The sequence below is a fragment of the Rhagoletis zephyria genome, unplaced genomic scaffold (assembly GCF_001687245.7).
Source record: "Rhagoletis zephyria isolate East Lansing unplaced genomic scaffold, Rhagoletis_zephyria_1.1 Rzeph_scaffold_00259, whole genome shotgun sequence".
Lineage (NCBI taxonomy): Eukaryota > Metazoa > Arthropoda > Insecta > Diptera > Tephritidae > Rhagoletis > Rhagoletis zephyria.
Window position 1 is genome coordinate 116,690 of NW_016157343.1, and position 16,961 is coordinate 133,650.

The following is a 16,961-nucleotide window of genomic DNA, read 5'->3' on the forward strand; positions in this document are numbered from 1 at the left end:
CATTTCAGGTGACGATATATGATATATGTATGTAGTTACATAAAGATATTAATAAAAAATTTAAACTATTAAAATGTATTATTTTAATGATTAATCCTTATAGTGTTCTGTAAAGATATAATGCGAATTAGTTTAAAAAATAAAATTGCCTTATTTGTTACTCCAAATGTTTGCTGGGTTTGTACTTTTCTATACACATATGAAGTTCTGTCTGCATTGTGTACTATAAACGTTCATACCTGTCGCAACAACGAGCAAACAAATTGAAAAATTTAAATTTCCTTTATACATGTCTGCAGACCTGGAATTTGGTATGCACACCCGCCTATCCACGATGCGACGGTACGTCATACTTGACATGTAGTACAGACAAGTCTACTTGTGTATATTCTGCTTTAGGAATATAAAATATTTCGATTATCATTTCAAATCTTTCACATTCGGGGTATTCACAATTGTGTCGTTAGTATCGTATTGTTGTATGTCGTAGACTTTAAATGGCTAAAAATATATTTAGGGGGTTCTAAAGGTACCATAAACGTCATATTATGAAATTTCACACAGTAAAAAATAATTTCGTTGTCTATTCAAGTCCTAAGGCGTAAGGCAATACGACACTTACAACACCTTGTAAACCACCTAATTGAGTACTATTTAAGTAAATAATTTGCTGTATATTTTAAGCGCCAATCACGTGTGACCATTCTTTAAGTATTACCGTCATCGGAACTGGACCCGCGGGGACGACCCTTTGGTTGGTATTTCATTTGCACCTTGCGATTTATACCAGAAAAGTGTCCGTACCTGAATGATAATGTGTTTATAAATACAAAAAGAATTTAAAAACAAGCACGCGTGCTTACATTTCCAATACATTTTTCAGCTGTTCCAGTTTGCTTTCCTTTTCTTGTATTTCAGCGTCCGCGGACTTGTTTTGTATTTCCGATAGCAAATATCTCGCAATGTCTAAAATCTCTTGCAATTGTTTTGGACGTTTCAATTTAACGTGACCATCCTTATAGCCATCATATTTGTCAAATATCTCGAAAAATCTGTGAACGAGATGAATATACAAACATACATACATATGTACATATTTATACAATGTTAATATATTTTGAATTTTTTATTACTTAGGATGCCGCACTTCAAGCTTCATTTTTTGTTTAGGCGTACGATCGCCGTGTCTTATTACCGCAACCACACAACGCAATTCCATCATTTTGCCAAATGTTGTCGGCACAATGGGCGGATCGTCCAGTTGGAAGGGTACAAGCCACGGTATATGCAACGTCGGCGTGAGCTCACGCAATATCATATTACCCAGTATCTTAGCGCAATCATCGTAATACTTATTTGAGTTCTTAACGAAGCTGAAGCCATTAACGTCGCATACGTAGGATTTACCATTTGCGCTGTGCCATGCAAAACAAATCAAACATTTTATTTACTATATAAAATGAAATGTTTTTCTTGCTAAACAAATTTCAATATGCTCACCGCAGTAAATCAAAGCCGCAGACAGTCTGCTTAAAAGCCAAACAAACCTTGCGCGAAATAAGCTTCTCTGCATTGTTTAAGATTACCGGATATCGAATCTCTTTGCCTTCGCTATCCCGCTCCACTTTTCCGTCCAACGCAGGAGACTTTCGAGCTTCGGCGTGTGCATAATCCGGACCGACTGTGTACACCTTAACGTCCGTACCTGAAAAGTATACTAAGTTTTAAAAGTAATGCTGGATTCTTAGTAGATCTTAAAGGTGCTAAAAAGTCTAAAGAGACGCCTGAGCTGATGAGCAAAAAGTAGCAACTGAAACTGAGCTGAATTAATGTATGCAATGCAATGTTATTAGTCGTGTTTACAATGTAATTTATCATGATGACTACGAACATGCATTCACATATATTCATATGTAAATACATACAAGGTGTAATTTTTTCAAAATTGTCGTGCATTTCAAAAACAGACTCCAGAGTGATCCTTCCGACATAATAAGTGTATTTTTACTTGTCTTTTGCAAATGAATCTTAATATCTTAAAGATACATATGTATATACATAATTTAGACATATCGTTCTGATTTAGGGGACGTTCAGCTCAAAAATAATTAAAAATTAAATAACCGTGAATCTCCTAACCGTTTTCCGATCTCTAAAGCGCGGCCGATTTTGGATCAAATACTCGTTTTGAGAACATATCAAAACCAGGTTTTAAATGCCGGCTGTTATACGCAAAGGTAACAAACACTGTGGGTAATATGGAGCAAAATAAAAAAAAAACTATACAAAAAAATTATATAGTGCATTTTCGAAAATACTCCTTTACTTTAACGCTCATATCTTCAACGTTACTTAAGCAATGTTATTGAAGTTTTTGAACATATAATTAAAAATGTGAATGTGCTGTGAAGTGCGAAAGCTACCATTTGAAGTGCATGGTCGGATTACACCTTTCTTCATATGGGCGTTTCCAGCGGAAGGTGTACCGGGAAAAAAATAAATAAAAGTCCTATATCTAACTTATTTGTAGGCCGATTTGGCTGCTTGGAGCGCACTGGTGCACAAGGGCATATTAACTTTATTCTCATAACGGTTGTTTTATATACACAAATTCTCAGAATGAATAGAAAAATCAATTAAGCCATGTCTGTCTGTCTGTCCATCCGTCCGTCCGTGTAACTCGAACAAAAATTGAGATATCTCAAGACTGAAACCACACCCAGTTGCCATACNGAAAAATCAATTAAGCCATGTCTGTCTGTCTGTCCATCCGTCCGTCCGTGTACACGATAACTCGAACAAAAATTGAGATATCTCAAGACTGAAACCACACCCAGTTGCCATATAACGGTATTTTCGAAAAATGCAAAAACTGCGATATTTCACTAAATATTGGATCTAAATTGTAGAAAATTAGTATGTGAAGTAGAATTTTGTTAAAAAAATAATAGATATGGTTATGAAATTTTTGGAAAATAGGCGTGACCCCGTCCACTTATGATGCAATGCCGTATCTCAGTAGCCGCTTCACCAATTCTGACCAAACTCGGTAAGAGTCTTGCCTAAGGTCCGGTTAAGAAATCTGTTAAAAATCTTTGAAATCGGGCAATAGCTCCGCCCACCTCCCATATAACGGTAATTTACAGGAATACGATATCTGCTCTAGTAACTCTAGTAGTTGGTGGTCCAAAAATGCATGTAAAGAAGTATGCTCTCACGCCCTACGATTGTTCTATACCTAAAAAAATATAACCCTATTTTTTAATTTGAAATCAAAAAAATATTTAGAGGTCGCTCAATGCGCTCAAAGTTTTCCACGTATTTATATTTTTGTCATAGAAATGGTAGAGAATTCTTTAAAATCAATATTTTCGACCAGAAAACTCTGTTTCTCTTCAGAAGATTCCCAATAATAATACCCGATTATTTTTTTTAACAATTTTTTCATAGTAACTATAGTTTATAGGTCCGCCAAAACCACGAAAAAATATCTTTAGTATTAAAAAATGATTAAATAAACAATTGGATATTATTAATGGAAGTCTCATGAAAAGAACCAGAGTTTTCCGACCGAAAAATATTGATTTTCAAGAATTCCATATCATTTCCACGAAAAGTTGTTTTTTCCCCATATAAAATACATGGACAAACTTGAGCACTTTAAGCGACCTCTAAATATTTTTTGATGTCTAAACAAAAAAATAGGGGTATACTTTTTTCGATATAGAACAATCTAAGGGGGTGAGAGCATTACATTTCCGACTTTACTTATATTGGACCACCCTTTTGTCTCGATTTTTTTAAGGGTTTTATAATTGTTTGTTAAGTTTTTTTTTTAATGAAACGATTCTAACTTGAATTTAGTGAAATTATAAAAAATGATACTAATTCCCTCAAAAATCATGGATATGAANATGAAACGATTCTAACTTGAATTTAGTGAAATTATAAAAAATGATACTAACTCCCTCAAAAATCATGGATATGAAAAATATAAGCTGTAGATACAGTGGCGAAAATATAAATGGGGAATAGACTTTTTAGCATTCTTTGGCTATTCCCCTTTCGCTTATTTAATGTTTATGGGAGGTTCCATGGGAAACTGAACTTCAGTGCAAAAATTATTTTCTTTATAAAACGAATAAACGTGGGGATAAGACATTTGTTGAACCAACCAAAAAATAACAAATTAAAGCTTTAAATGCATTTTGACTGCCTTTTTTTACGTTTTAAAATCAAGTTCTAAGTAAATTATTTTAAAGAGTTTAAAGTAGGTTGTGTTGAAACAACTTTTGCGACTTGTGGCGTGCGCCTTGATTTGTCACACAAAGCGGAGGCACCTACAGTTTTACGCCGACTCCGAACGGCGATTGTATTTTTATGAGAAGCTGTTTTTCATGGCAGAAATACACTCGGAGGTTTGCCATTGCCTGCCGAGGGACGACCGCTGTTAAGAAAAAACCTTTTTCTATATTTTTTTGCGATGTTGCTTTGACCAGGGTTTGAACCCAGGTGCTGATGAGTGAAAGCGCGCACTGCTTACCACTACACCACAGCGGCCGACATATAGTATAGTATAGAGTTATTATTAAGCAGGATTGGTCTTGTCACACCCGTGACAAAAAAAGCTAAAAGTTGTTATATTTAATTACAGAAGTTTAAGTTGTGTTTCGGGTTTTTTACATAATGTTAGAACTTTATTGGAAATGTTTACCACAATTGAATTTTCGTTTCCACATAGAGAGTAATTCAACAGTGAAGCATGTGAGCGCGAACTCGCCCATTACTTATATACACTTTTGGTCAGCTGATTAATTTAAGTGATATTTTCATCCCTTGTCAAATTTGGTTTGGAGACAAACCGGTTTCGGCGTTGTGCCATCTTCAGTGTAATTTTTCGTTCTGAATAGTTCGTGTTTCCGAAGACTAACATCAATGAACCCTTCGGCCCCTCCAATGATTTCATTACCTAAAATACAGAAACCAGGTAACCCGATGAGACCGATTATTAACTACAGATCGGCTCCGGCATACAAACTCTCGAAATACCTGAAGATCATACTAAAGAACAAACTAGAGTTACCCAATAAATATATAGTCACAAACGCGGCAGAGCTTATAGAAAAGATGACGCCCTTACATATCACTAATAATACTAAATTGGTATCATTTGATATAAAGGATCTTTACCCGTCAATACCAACAACAGAGACAATGGATATTTTATTTAGAATATTACGCGGCAAAACGGAAAAGAAAATCGCAAAAGAAATTATCAATACTTTGAAGACTACGATAAACCAAAATTATTTCCGATTTAACAACAAAATATACAGGCAAATAAATGGACTAGGAATGGGTANAAGCAGAAAACATTTCAAGGGAGAATTATAAACGAACAAACAAACACCGTATCCGATGTAATATTCGAACCACTCAAGATGTTATACGAAAAATATGAGAAGACCCCGGAAAAAAACGCCAACGCGAAGATACATACCTACGCCGCAGAGACCATGAAAATGAAAATAACGGATTTCTATCTGCCGGCACAAGCAAGCAACCTAATACCTGCTAAATAACGGAACATAAACCGACGCAATCACGAAAACCAAGAAAATAAAAATAACGGATTTCTACCCGCCGGCGAATACAAGCAACCAAAAAGCACCTACCTGTGAGATAATGAAACAAAAGCGGTCGCACTTAGATGGGTATGCATGACCTAATGACAGTTAAAACAGATAGTAACACGAATACATAAAAAGCGGAAGGAAACACGAACTATTCAGAACGAAAAATTACACTGAAGATGGCACAACGCCGAAACCGGTTTGTCTCCAAACCAAATTTGACAAGTGATGACGGAAAATCGTTCCACAATACATCATACTCCTACCCTGTCGGAAACACAAACAACCAAAAAGATGACATTTTCACCAGTTTTGGTTTTTTCTTTGGTTTATTTAATGTTTATAGTTTTTTTTATAAAAGTCTAGCACATTACATAACCAGAACCACATAAATCCACGTTTCAAGCCATACAAAAATTATAAAAATTCAACAAACTTTAACAATTACACCCAAAAATTTTAAACTTTTTATTCAGTTATGCAGTTTTATAGCCCATTAAACTTAAGTAGGTAAAAGTGAAAATTTCAAGACGCTTAATAATTTTTTTTAGTAGGCGGTGCTAAGCCTTTTCTTCCATATAAAATGCACTTTCCTAAGATAAAACATGACTGAATTCAACCCCTACTTGGCTTCTTATATCTTTTAATAACTAATCTTGAATATGGACCATACTAAAAGCTCCTTTTCATAAAAAAATTCGTACGTGTCCCATTTCGAATTTTTTCATAATAAAGCCATCATTTTTGTTGTAGTTTTTGCTTTGTTTGTATTCGTGGTTCATTGTTTTATTATAAGGCATCAAGTTCACACAGAAAAGTGAAATAAATTCGCAGAGTTTCCGTAAAATATATCCGTTCCAGGTTCTTTTTTTTTGTCCCACCCGTGACAGAAGAAATACTCAGATTTTTTCCATATAAAAATAAGCTGGAACTTCTTTCGTATTTTGTAATAACCAAGTTGTATTAAACAAGGTGTGATTGACAACTCAGGTAGGCTCCCTGCCAAGGTACTATTATGCCAAAAAACATAAACAAGCGACTCAAAATTCATAAAAAAAATTCGATTTGACTTTGTAGGATGGTTCTTCGGTTATTGTACCATGGTAATGACTCGTATAATAGTCAAATAGGTGTAGCTTTATCAAAATGTAGAATTTTGAGTACTTCATACCATGATAAAAAAATAGGAAGGTAGAACCGCTGAGAGGAATTTTTCAAATTCTTGACGCTTGCAAGCAATTTAATTTTAAAATTTTACACACAAAGTCATACACACATTCTCATTTTCAATCTCTAACAACAAAAACTTTGAACAATTCCTTTTTTACCTTCCTTTTATTAACTCGGGGTGTAACTATGTAATATTGATGCGCCTAAAAGATGCAGCGATTTCTATTCTCAAGTTACATACCTGATGACAGTACGAATGGCAATTATAATAGGGAGGTTTTAGTTTTTTAAACTATAATTTTATTTTCCTCTCAATGTTATATGATTTTAAAATTTTGGCAAACTTAAAAAAAAAAATCATGGCCGACGAATTGAGAGAACGGTTTTACCTTACTATGTTTTTATCATGTTTCATACTTAAATTTAAACAAGAAAGAACATTTTTTCTGTACAAATCATGGTACAATTATTCAGAGGTACTGTGTTCCCAGAGAGTTTTGATTTACATCGAAATTCACGCTCCCTTATTTTCATTGTGACGAATTTCAGCGTTGATTCTTTTACTTTTAGTTGCCTATTCGTTTGAAATTAAGTGAGCAATAAAAGTTTTGAATTTGTTTATTTAGCAAACGTTTTTTTCGGCTTTTGCAAATTAAATAAGTTCTCTGCAAGAAGGTTTGTTTAAAAAAATACATATACATATATGGTTTATGGTGTATGAAGATATCCCTTTTCGGACATTCCAGATCGGAATATGCGCTCTCTGGGAAGACAATACCTGCACTAATTGTACCATGTTTACAAATGTCCCACCCGTACGACGGAATCGCACTTATAATTTTTTTTAAGTGTAGCCCGTTATCTTATGGCGATTTCGTTTCTACCAAAAAATGTCGCCTTTTGATTGCACCTTTCGCTTTTCTTGTTCGGTTTTAAAATAAAGACAAACAGTGAGAAAACTTTGTGTTCGTTTCTTAAAATGTAACACATTTGTAAGGCAAAAAAGGCACATTTCTTGTCCTTTGAAGCTTTGTCAGGGGTGATGGCTGCCCTGAAAATCAGATAGTTGCTTAAAATTACAATATTATGATTTTGTTTTTGGTGCAGGAAAAAATGAGCATCTCCATACAAAAAAAAATTTTGGAACATACATACTTTGTAGGCAAGAAAATGCGCGAACAAAAAATTGCCAAAAATCAACGGTAAGTCCAAGCTACTTCAAACCTACACTTTATTATACTAAAATTTAATGGACTACAAAACTGCAAGAAAACAATTCTAGAAAATCTGATTAAAATATTTAAAATTTTGATCAACATTTGTTAAAATGCGTCGAGTTTTTATAAAAGTTCTACAAAGTTTGAAATTTTGATTTACATGTTTTTTTTTAGATAGTAAGTTATATTTTCATAAAAAATAATAAACATTTTTTAAACAAAGGAAAGCAGCCAAAAATTTGCTAAATTTTGTTCCCCTATTTACAATTTCGCCATAGCGTATATTGTGTGCATACATTTTTGCGATCAATTTTCAAGTTTTGTCTCTTTGTTTTGTTTTCAATAAAACTGTTTTAAAAGATGTTATGACTTTTTATTCTAAAAACAAAATTCTATGTTCGGATTCGATGCTTTAGAAATGTCCCGACTTTTGGGCACAGAAATCTGGTCACCTGGTACGTATAACGGTAAATTTCAGAAATACGAAAACTCCCATATTACAATAATTGAGGACGCCAATTTACTCTAAGTAAATACTTACAGCAATCCCTTAACAATAAATAAGACTGTTATAAAATTTTAGGAATGGGCGGTTCACCGCACCCAAACATGACTACAAAGTGTATCTCGGTAACCGCTTTATCGATTTCTACCAAACTTGGCTCAATTATATCATTAAGTCTAACTCAGCATATTATCGAAAACGTTTGAAATCGGGAAAAATGCCCCTGTTTATCATTCAAAGCTAGTTTAGAGAATGTTGAAACGACGATATTTGATACCTGCGCCGGGTATACAAAATTCGGTTTCGCCCGAACTTATTCTTCTTTAGTTGTTATACTGGTTATGTAAAGTGATGAAATGATACCAGTCTTCAAATCTATATTTGCCTTCGTTCAGCATACTTTATTCATAGAGGGGTCACCAGTTATAGAAATACTATATGTCTTTAACTAACTTAGAAACTAAACTAATACAGGGTAATTACTATACACAGTACATTCTGGTTGTTTTTTTGTCGTTGAATGAACGAAGATGGTTTTGGTTAAAAGAATGTCACAAAAGCTTTGTTCGTTTAATGCGCCTTTTTATATTGCCACTCAACACCTGCGGCAAGTGTTAGGGTTAGTCCCTACACTACTATATTCATATGTATGTATATTGAACACAACTTTTAGCTAGATTCGAATGAGAGGTCCTCTCCGCGCCGTTCGATACCAAACAAAGCACTTTCTGCGGCCAAAAATCACCAATGCAGATAAGCGCTTAAAATCGTGTACACATGCTATAAATAAAGCAACTTTAATCACAAGGTGGAAGAAGCGTGCGTATTTTGAAAAAAAAAAAACAAGTAAGAAAGTCTAAGTTCGGGCGGAGCCGAACATTAAATCCCCGCCGCAAGTATTAAATATATGATTTTCACCTTTCCGAAAGCTACCGTACATGGTAAGCCGGGGTGTATCAATTTTGAGTAAATTAGCGTCCCTAAATTTCGAAATATTGAAGTTTCAAGCATTTCTGAAATTTACCGTTACATGAAAAGCGGCCTCAATTTTAGTCCGATTTCAATAATTTTCAACGTTTTGCTTTTATGTGGCAGGCACAATAACCACACAAATTGGTACAAATTGGTAGAACGGTTACCGAGATACATATATGTGATCATAAGTGGGTGGTGCCACGCCCATTTTCCAAAATTGTATCATAAACGTATTTCTCGGTAAAGAATTGTTGCAAGCATCAATTTTGAATAAATTAGCTTTAATATTTACTGATTTGTCGAAGATTTCGTATTTCTTCAAAAATTGAAAAAAAAAAATTGAGAAGGCTCTGGAGCCTAAAAATATAGCCCCTTTGCGCCTTTATTGATATTTCAGGGGCTTTTGATAACACATCATATAAGGCAATAAAAGATGCCTTGTTAAGAAAGGGTGTAAGCCCAATCATAAATCAATGGGTGTTATCAATGTTAAGAACACGAAACATCAGTTTGGAATTAGGAGGCACGATAGAATCGATAACAGCCACAAGGGGATGCCCTCAGGGGGGCATCCCCTTTTGTGGACTATGGTTGTAGACGAACTTCTTTTCACACTGAACAGCCAAGGCTTTAATACGCAAGGCTACGCAGATGATCTGGTAATCTGCATAACAGGGCTTCATGACGAAACTATCACCAACCGCATGCAACAAGCCCTACGCATCACACACAAATGGTGTGAGGATAAAGGCCTAACCATCAATCCTACGAAGACTATTATTGTTCCATTCACTCGAAGGAGGAAATTATCTACTAAACTCACTTTGAGCGGCACGGAAATAGAATTTTCCAGTGAAGCTAAATATCTGGGAGTAACTCTTGATAAAACACTTAACTGGANACTTTGAGCGGCACAGAAATAGAATTTTCCAGTGAAGCTAAATATCTGGGAGTAACTCTTGATAAAACACTTAACTGGAATGCACATTTGGACACTGTTATCAACAAGGCGATGAAGGCCTTCTTTGCCTGTTCACGACTTTTTGGTAAAACATGGGGCCTTACCCCCAAAATGACCTACTGGTCATTCAACACTGTCGTTAAGCCAATAGTAACCTATGCTTCCTTAGCATGGTGGACTAAGGCTACACAAAGAAGTGCAAGCACTAAGCTAAGTAAATTGCACAGAATAGTTTGCATTGGCATAACAGGACCTGAAGACCTGCCCGGCCGATGCACTCAGCGCCCTGGTTGGAATACCTCCCTTTCCTATTTTAATAGGAAACTGCACTGAGAATCCTGAACACCTCCGACCTGAAAATCGGAAATATGACGGGTCACATGAAGGTCCTAATGAAATTCGCTAATGACCCCATACTACAAATGCGCGATGCAATGGTTCCAAAACTAGAAATCTCTAGGAAATTTGAGGTACACATTGCAGATCGAGCTCTCTGGAATACAGGGAACCCATACACCAAACCTAATGGGGAGGTTTGGTATACTGATGGATCTAAGCTTGAAAATGGTAGAACGGGGGCTGGCATTTTTGGGCCGAACTTTAAAAAAATGATACCAATGGGTAGCTACCCCACCATCTTTCAGGCGGAGATTCATGCAATAGAAATTTGTGGCAGAGAATGTCTTAGAAGGGGAACGTCATCGAAATATATCTGCATTATGTCGGACAGTCAGGCAGCCCTACTGGCCCTGAAGTCCCACAAAATAAGTTCTCAGCTAGTACATGATTGCCGCAATGTCCTAAATGCTCTTGGTGACAAGAATACAGTTTTATTAGGATGGGTACCAGGGCATGAGGGACCTGATGGCAATGAGGAGACTGACTGCCTAGCGAAACAGGGAGCTGCCACAGTATTTTATGGTCCGGAACCCTTTTGTGGGCTCACCAAAGCACATATAAAGGGGGCCATAAATAACTGGGTAGACAAAATGTTCAACAGGCTTTGGATGGAATGTCCAGGGCAAAGACAAGCCAAACGATTTATCTGCCCTTCAAACGAAGTTTCAAAGAAACTAATCAATTTAGGCAGAGAGGACCTCAAAACTCTCACTGGGTACTACACGGGACACTGTTCTCTTCGTTATCACCTCAGTAAAATCAATCTTTCAGAAACCAACGTCTGTCGCTTCTGTGAGCTGGACGAAGAAACGCCAGAACACATTCTCTGTGAATGTGATGCTCTCGCTAGGCGCAGACTAGCCCACTTTGGTGGCGCTACCCTTAATCCATTTGAAATTTGGAACAAAACGCCCTTGGAGGTGCTAGGCTACATTAAGAGCCTTCCCATATAGGCCGGGGGTCACGGACAATAGACCATTTTAGAGGTCGCGGTGCATATGGCCCATAATAATAATAATAAAAAATTATCGTTACCCACATCCCGTGGTTATTGTGCGATTTTAAAAATTTTCGGCTATTTGGTATGCTGTAGCAAGGCTAACAACTGTGTCAAGTTCGGAAGAAATTGGTGCTGCGGTTACCAAGATATACACATGTAACCATAAGTGGGCGTGGCCACGCCCATTTTTCAAAAATGTATAATCTTATTTTTCGTCTAAAAATCATTGTAAATATCAATTTTGAGTGAATAATCTTCAGTAGTTACTAAAATATCGCAGTTTTCGTATTTCTGAAAATTACCGTTATATGGGAGGTAGGCGTGGTTATTGTCCGATTTCGCCCATTTTCAAAACCATCCGTCCTATGCCCGAAAGAAGTGCATGTGCAAAGGTTCGTTAAGATATCTCAATTTTTACTAGAGTTATCGTGTGCACAGACGGACGGACGGACGGATAGACAGTCACCGCTTAATCGATTTCTCTTTTCATTCTGATCATTTATGTATACATTTGTCTATATCTATCTCGATTCGTTTTGCCTGTTACAAACAACCGTTATGTGAACAAAGTTATAATACCCTTGTGCACAAGTGCGCTCGGGTATAACTTTTCTTGTTCGGTTTTAAAATAAAGACAAACAGTGAGAAAACTTTGTGTTCGTTTCTTAAAATGTAACACATTTGTAAGGCAAAAAAGGCACATTTCTTGTCCTTTGAAGCTTTGTCAGGGGTGATGGCTGCCCTGAAAATCAGATAGTTGCTTAAAATTACAATATTATGATTTTGTTTTTGGTGCAGGAAAAAATGAGCATCTCCATACAAAAAAAAATTTTGGAACATACATACTTTGTAGGCAAGAAAATGCGCGAACAAAAAATTGCCAAAAATCAACGGTAAGTCCAAGCTACTTCAAACCTACACTTTATTATACTAAAATTTAATGGACTACAAAACTGCAAGAAAACAATTCTAGAAAATCTGATTAAAATATTTAAAATTTTGATCAACATTTGTTAAAATGCGTCGAGTTTTTATAAAAGTTCTACAAAGTTTGAAATTTTGATTTACATGTTTTTTTTTAGATAGTAAGTTATATTTTCATAAAAAATAATAAACATTTTTTAAACAAAGGAAAGCAGCCAAAAATTTGCTAAATTTTGTTCCCCTATTTACAATTTCGCCATAGCGTATATTGTGTGCATACATTTTTGCGATCAATTTTCAAGTTTTGTCTCTTTGTTTTGTTTTCAATAAAACTGTTTTAAAAGATGTTATGACTTTTTATTCTAAAAACAAAATTCTATGTTCGGATTCGATGCTTTAGAAATGTCCCGACTTTTGGGCACAGAAATCTGGTCACCTGGTACGTATAACGGTAAATTTCAGAAATACGAAAACTCCCATATTACAATAATTGAGGACGCCAATTTACTCTAAGTAAATACTTACAGCAATCCCTTAACAATAAATAAGACTGTTATAAAATTTTAGGAATGGGCGGTTCACCGCACCCAAACATGACTACAAAGTGTATCTCGGTAACCGCTTTATCGATTTCTACCAAACTTGGCTCAATTATATCATTAAGTCTAACTCAGCATATTATCGAAAACGTTTGAAATCGGGAAAAATGCCCCTGTTTATCATTCAAAGCTAGTTTAGAGAATGTTGAAACGACGATATTTGATACCTGCGCCGGGTATACAAAATTCGGTTTCGCCCGAACTTATTCTTCTTTAGTTGTTATACTGGTTATGTAAAGTGATGAAATGATACCAGTCTTCAAATCTATATTTGCCTTCGTTCAGCATACTTTATTCATAGAGGGGTCACCAGTTATAGAAATACTATATGTCTTTAACTAACTTAGAAACTAAACTAATACAGGGTAATTACTATACACAGTACATTCTGGTTGTTTTTTTGTCGTTGAATGAACGAAGATGGTTTTGGTTAAAAGAATGTCACAAAAGCTTTGTTCGTTTAATGCGCCTTTTTATATTGCCACTCAACACCTGCGGCAAGTGTTAGGGTTAGTCCCTACACTACTATATTCATATGTATGTATATTGAACACAACTTTTAGCTAGATTCGAATGAGAGGTCCTCTCCGCGCCGTTCGATACCAAACAAAGCACTTTCTGCGGCCAAAAATCACCAATGCAGATAAGCGCTTAAAATCGTGTACACATGCTATAAATAAAGCAACTTTAATCACAAGGTGGAAGAAGCGTGCGTATTTTGAAAAAAAAAAAACAAGTAAGAAAGTCTAAGTTCGGGCGGAGCCGAACATTAAATACCCGCCGCAAGTATTAAATATATGATTTTCACCTTTCCGAAAGCTACCGTACATGGTAAGCCGGGGTGTATCAATTTTGAGTAAATTAGCGTCCCTAAATTTCGAAATATTGAAGTTTCAAGCATTTCTGAAATTTACCGTTACATGAAAAGCGGCCTCAATTTTAGTCCGATTTCAATAATTTTCAACGTTTTGCTTTTATGTGGCAGGCACAATAACCACACAAATTGGTACAAATTGGTAGAACGGTTACCGAGATACATATATGTGATCATAAGTGGGTGGTGCCACGCCCATTTTCCAAAATTGTATCATAAACGTATTTCTCGGTAAAGAATTGTTGCAAGCATCAATTTTGAATAAATTAGCTTTAATATTTACTGATTTGTCGAAGATTTCGTATTTCTTCAAAAATTGAAAAAAAAAAATTGAGAAGGCTCTGGAGCCTAAAAATATAGCCCCTTTGCGCCTTTATTGATATTTCAGGGGCTTTTGATAACACATCATATAAGGCAATAAAAGATGCCTTGTTAAGAAAGGGTGTAAGCCCAATCATAAATTAATGGGTGTTATCAATGTTAAGAACACGAAACATCAGTTTGGAATTAGGAGGCACGATAGAATCGATAACAGCCACAAGGGGATGCCCTCAGGGGGGCATCCCCTTTTGTGGACTATGGTTGTAGACGAACTTCTTTTCACACTGAACAGCCAAGGCTTTAATACGCAAGGCTACGCAGATGATCTGGTAATCTGCATAACAGGGCTTCATGACGAAACTATCACCAACCGCATGCAACAAGCCCTACGCATCACACACAAATGGTGTGAGGATAAAGGCCTAACTATCAATCCTACGAAGACTATTATTGTTCCATTCACTCGAAGGAGGAAATTATCTACTAAACTCACTTTGAGCGGCACGGAAATAGAATTTTCCAGTGAAGCTAAATATCTGGGAGTAACTCTTGATAAAACACTTAACTGGAATGCACATTTGGACACTGTTATCAACAAGGCGATGAAGGCCTTCTTTGCCTGTTCACGACTTTTTGGTAAAACATGGGGCCTTCCCCCCAAAATGACCTACTGGTCATTCAACACTGTCGTTAAGCCAATAGTAACCTATGCTTCCTTAGCATGGTGGACTAAGGCTACACAAAGAAGTGCAAGCACTAAGCTAAGTAAATTGCACAGAATAGTTTGCATTGGCATAACAGGACCTGAAGACCTGCCCGGCCGATGCACTCAGCGCCCTGGTTGGAATACCTCCCTTTCCTATTTTAATAGGAAACTGCACTGAGAATCCTGAACACCTCCGACCTGAAAATCGGAAATATGACGGGTCACATGAAGGTCCTAATGAAATTCGCTAATGACCCCATACTACAAATGCGCGATGCAATGGTTCCAAAACTAGAAATCTCTAGGAAATTTGAGGTACACATTGCAGATCGAGCTCTCTGGAATACAGGGAACCCATACACCAAACCTAATGGGGAGGTTTGGTACACTGATGGATCTAAGCTTGAAAATGGTAAAACTGGGGCTGGCATTTTTGGGGCGAATTTTAAAAAATCGATACCAATGGGTAGCTACCCCACCATCTTTCAGGCGGAGATTCATGCAATAGAAATTTGTGGCAGAGAATGTCTTAGAAGGGGAACGTCATCGAAATATATCTGCATTATGTCGGACAGTCAGCTCTACTGGCCCTGAAGTCCCACAAAATAAGTTCTCAGCTAGTACATGATTGCCGCAATGTCCTAAATGCTCTTGGTGACAAGAATACAGTTTTATTAGGATGGGTACCAGGGCATGAGGGACCTGATGGCAATGAGGAGACTGACTGCCTAGCGAAACAGGGAGCTGCCACAGTATTTTATGGTCCGGAACCCTTTTGTGGGCTCACCAAAGCACATATAAAGGGGGCCATAAATAACTGGGTAGACAAAATGTTCAACAGGCTTTGGATGGAATGTCCAGGGCAAAGACAAGCCAAACGATTTATCTGCCCTTCAAACGAAGTTTCAAAGAAACTAATCAATTTAGGCAGAGAGGACCTCAAAACTCTCACTGGGTACTACACGGGACACTGTTCTCTTCGTTATCACCTCAGTAAAATCAATCTTTCAGAAACCAACGTCTGTCGCTTCTGTGAGCTGGACGAAGAAACGCCAGAACACATTCTCTGTGAATGTGATGCTCTCGCTAGGCGCAGACTAGCCCACTTTGGTGGCGCTACCCTTAATCCATTTGAAATTTGGAACAAAACGCCCTTGGAGGTGCTAGGCTACATTAAGAGCCTTCCCATATAGGCCGGGGGTCACGGACAATAGACCATTTTAGAGGTCGCGGTGCATATGGCCCATAATAATAATAATAAAAAATTATCGTTACCCACATCCCGTGGTTATTGTGCGATTTTAAAAATTTTCGGCTATTTGGTATGCTGTAGCAAGGCTAACAACTGTGTCAAGTTCGGAAGAAATTGGTGCTGCGGTTACCAAGATATACACATGTAACCATAAGTGGGCGTGGCCACGCCCATTTTTCAAAAATGTATAATCTTATTTTTCGTCTAAAAATCATTGTAAATATCAATTTTGAGTGAATAATCTTCAGTAGTTACTAAAATATCGCAGTTTTCGTATTTCTGAAAATTACCGTTATATGGGAGGTAGGCGTGGTTATTGTCCGATTTCGCCCATTTTCAAAACCATCCGTCCTATGCCCGAAAGAAGTGCATGTGCAAAGGTTCGTTAAGATATCTCAATTTTTACTAGAGTTATCGTGTGCACA

At 36.6% G+C, this 16,961-nt stretch overlaps 1 protein-coding gene across 7 annotated transcripts in view; it reads right to left on the reverse strand.

The window, feature by feature from the left end:
* LOC108358482 (inositol hexakisphosphate and diphosphoinositol-pentakisphosphate kinase) overlaps positions 1-16,961 on the reverse strand; it is a 200,618-nt gene that overhangs the window by 49,699 nt on the left and 133,958 nt on the right. For 6 of the 7 annotated variants that reach the window (XM_017609850.1, XM_017609849.1, XM_017609851.1 and 3 more), the window contains exons 6-9: positions 1,501-1,717; positions 1,134-1,415; positions 864-1,052; positions 719-804 (exon numbers count right to left, since the gene is read on the reverse strand). In XM_017609850.1, the coding sequence (XP_017465339.1) occupies positions 719-804; positions 864-1,052; positions 1,134-1,415; positions 1,501-1,717 (774 nt within the window). The remainder of the gene's footprint in view (positions 1-718; positions 805-863; positions 1,053-1,133; positions 1,416-1,500; positions 1,718-16,961) is intronic. The other variant, XM_017609848.1, reaches the window with a different exon arrangement.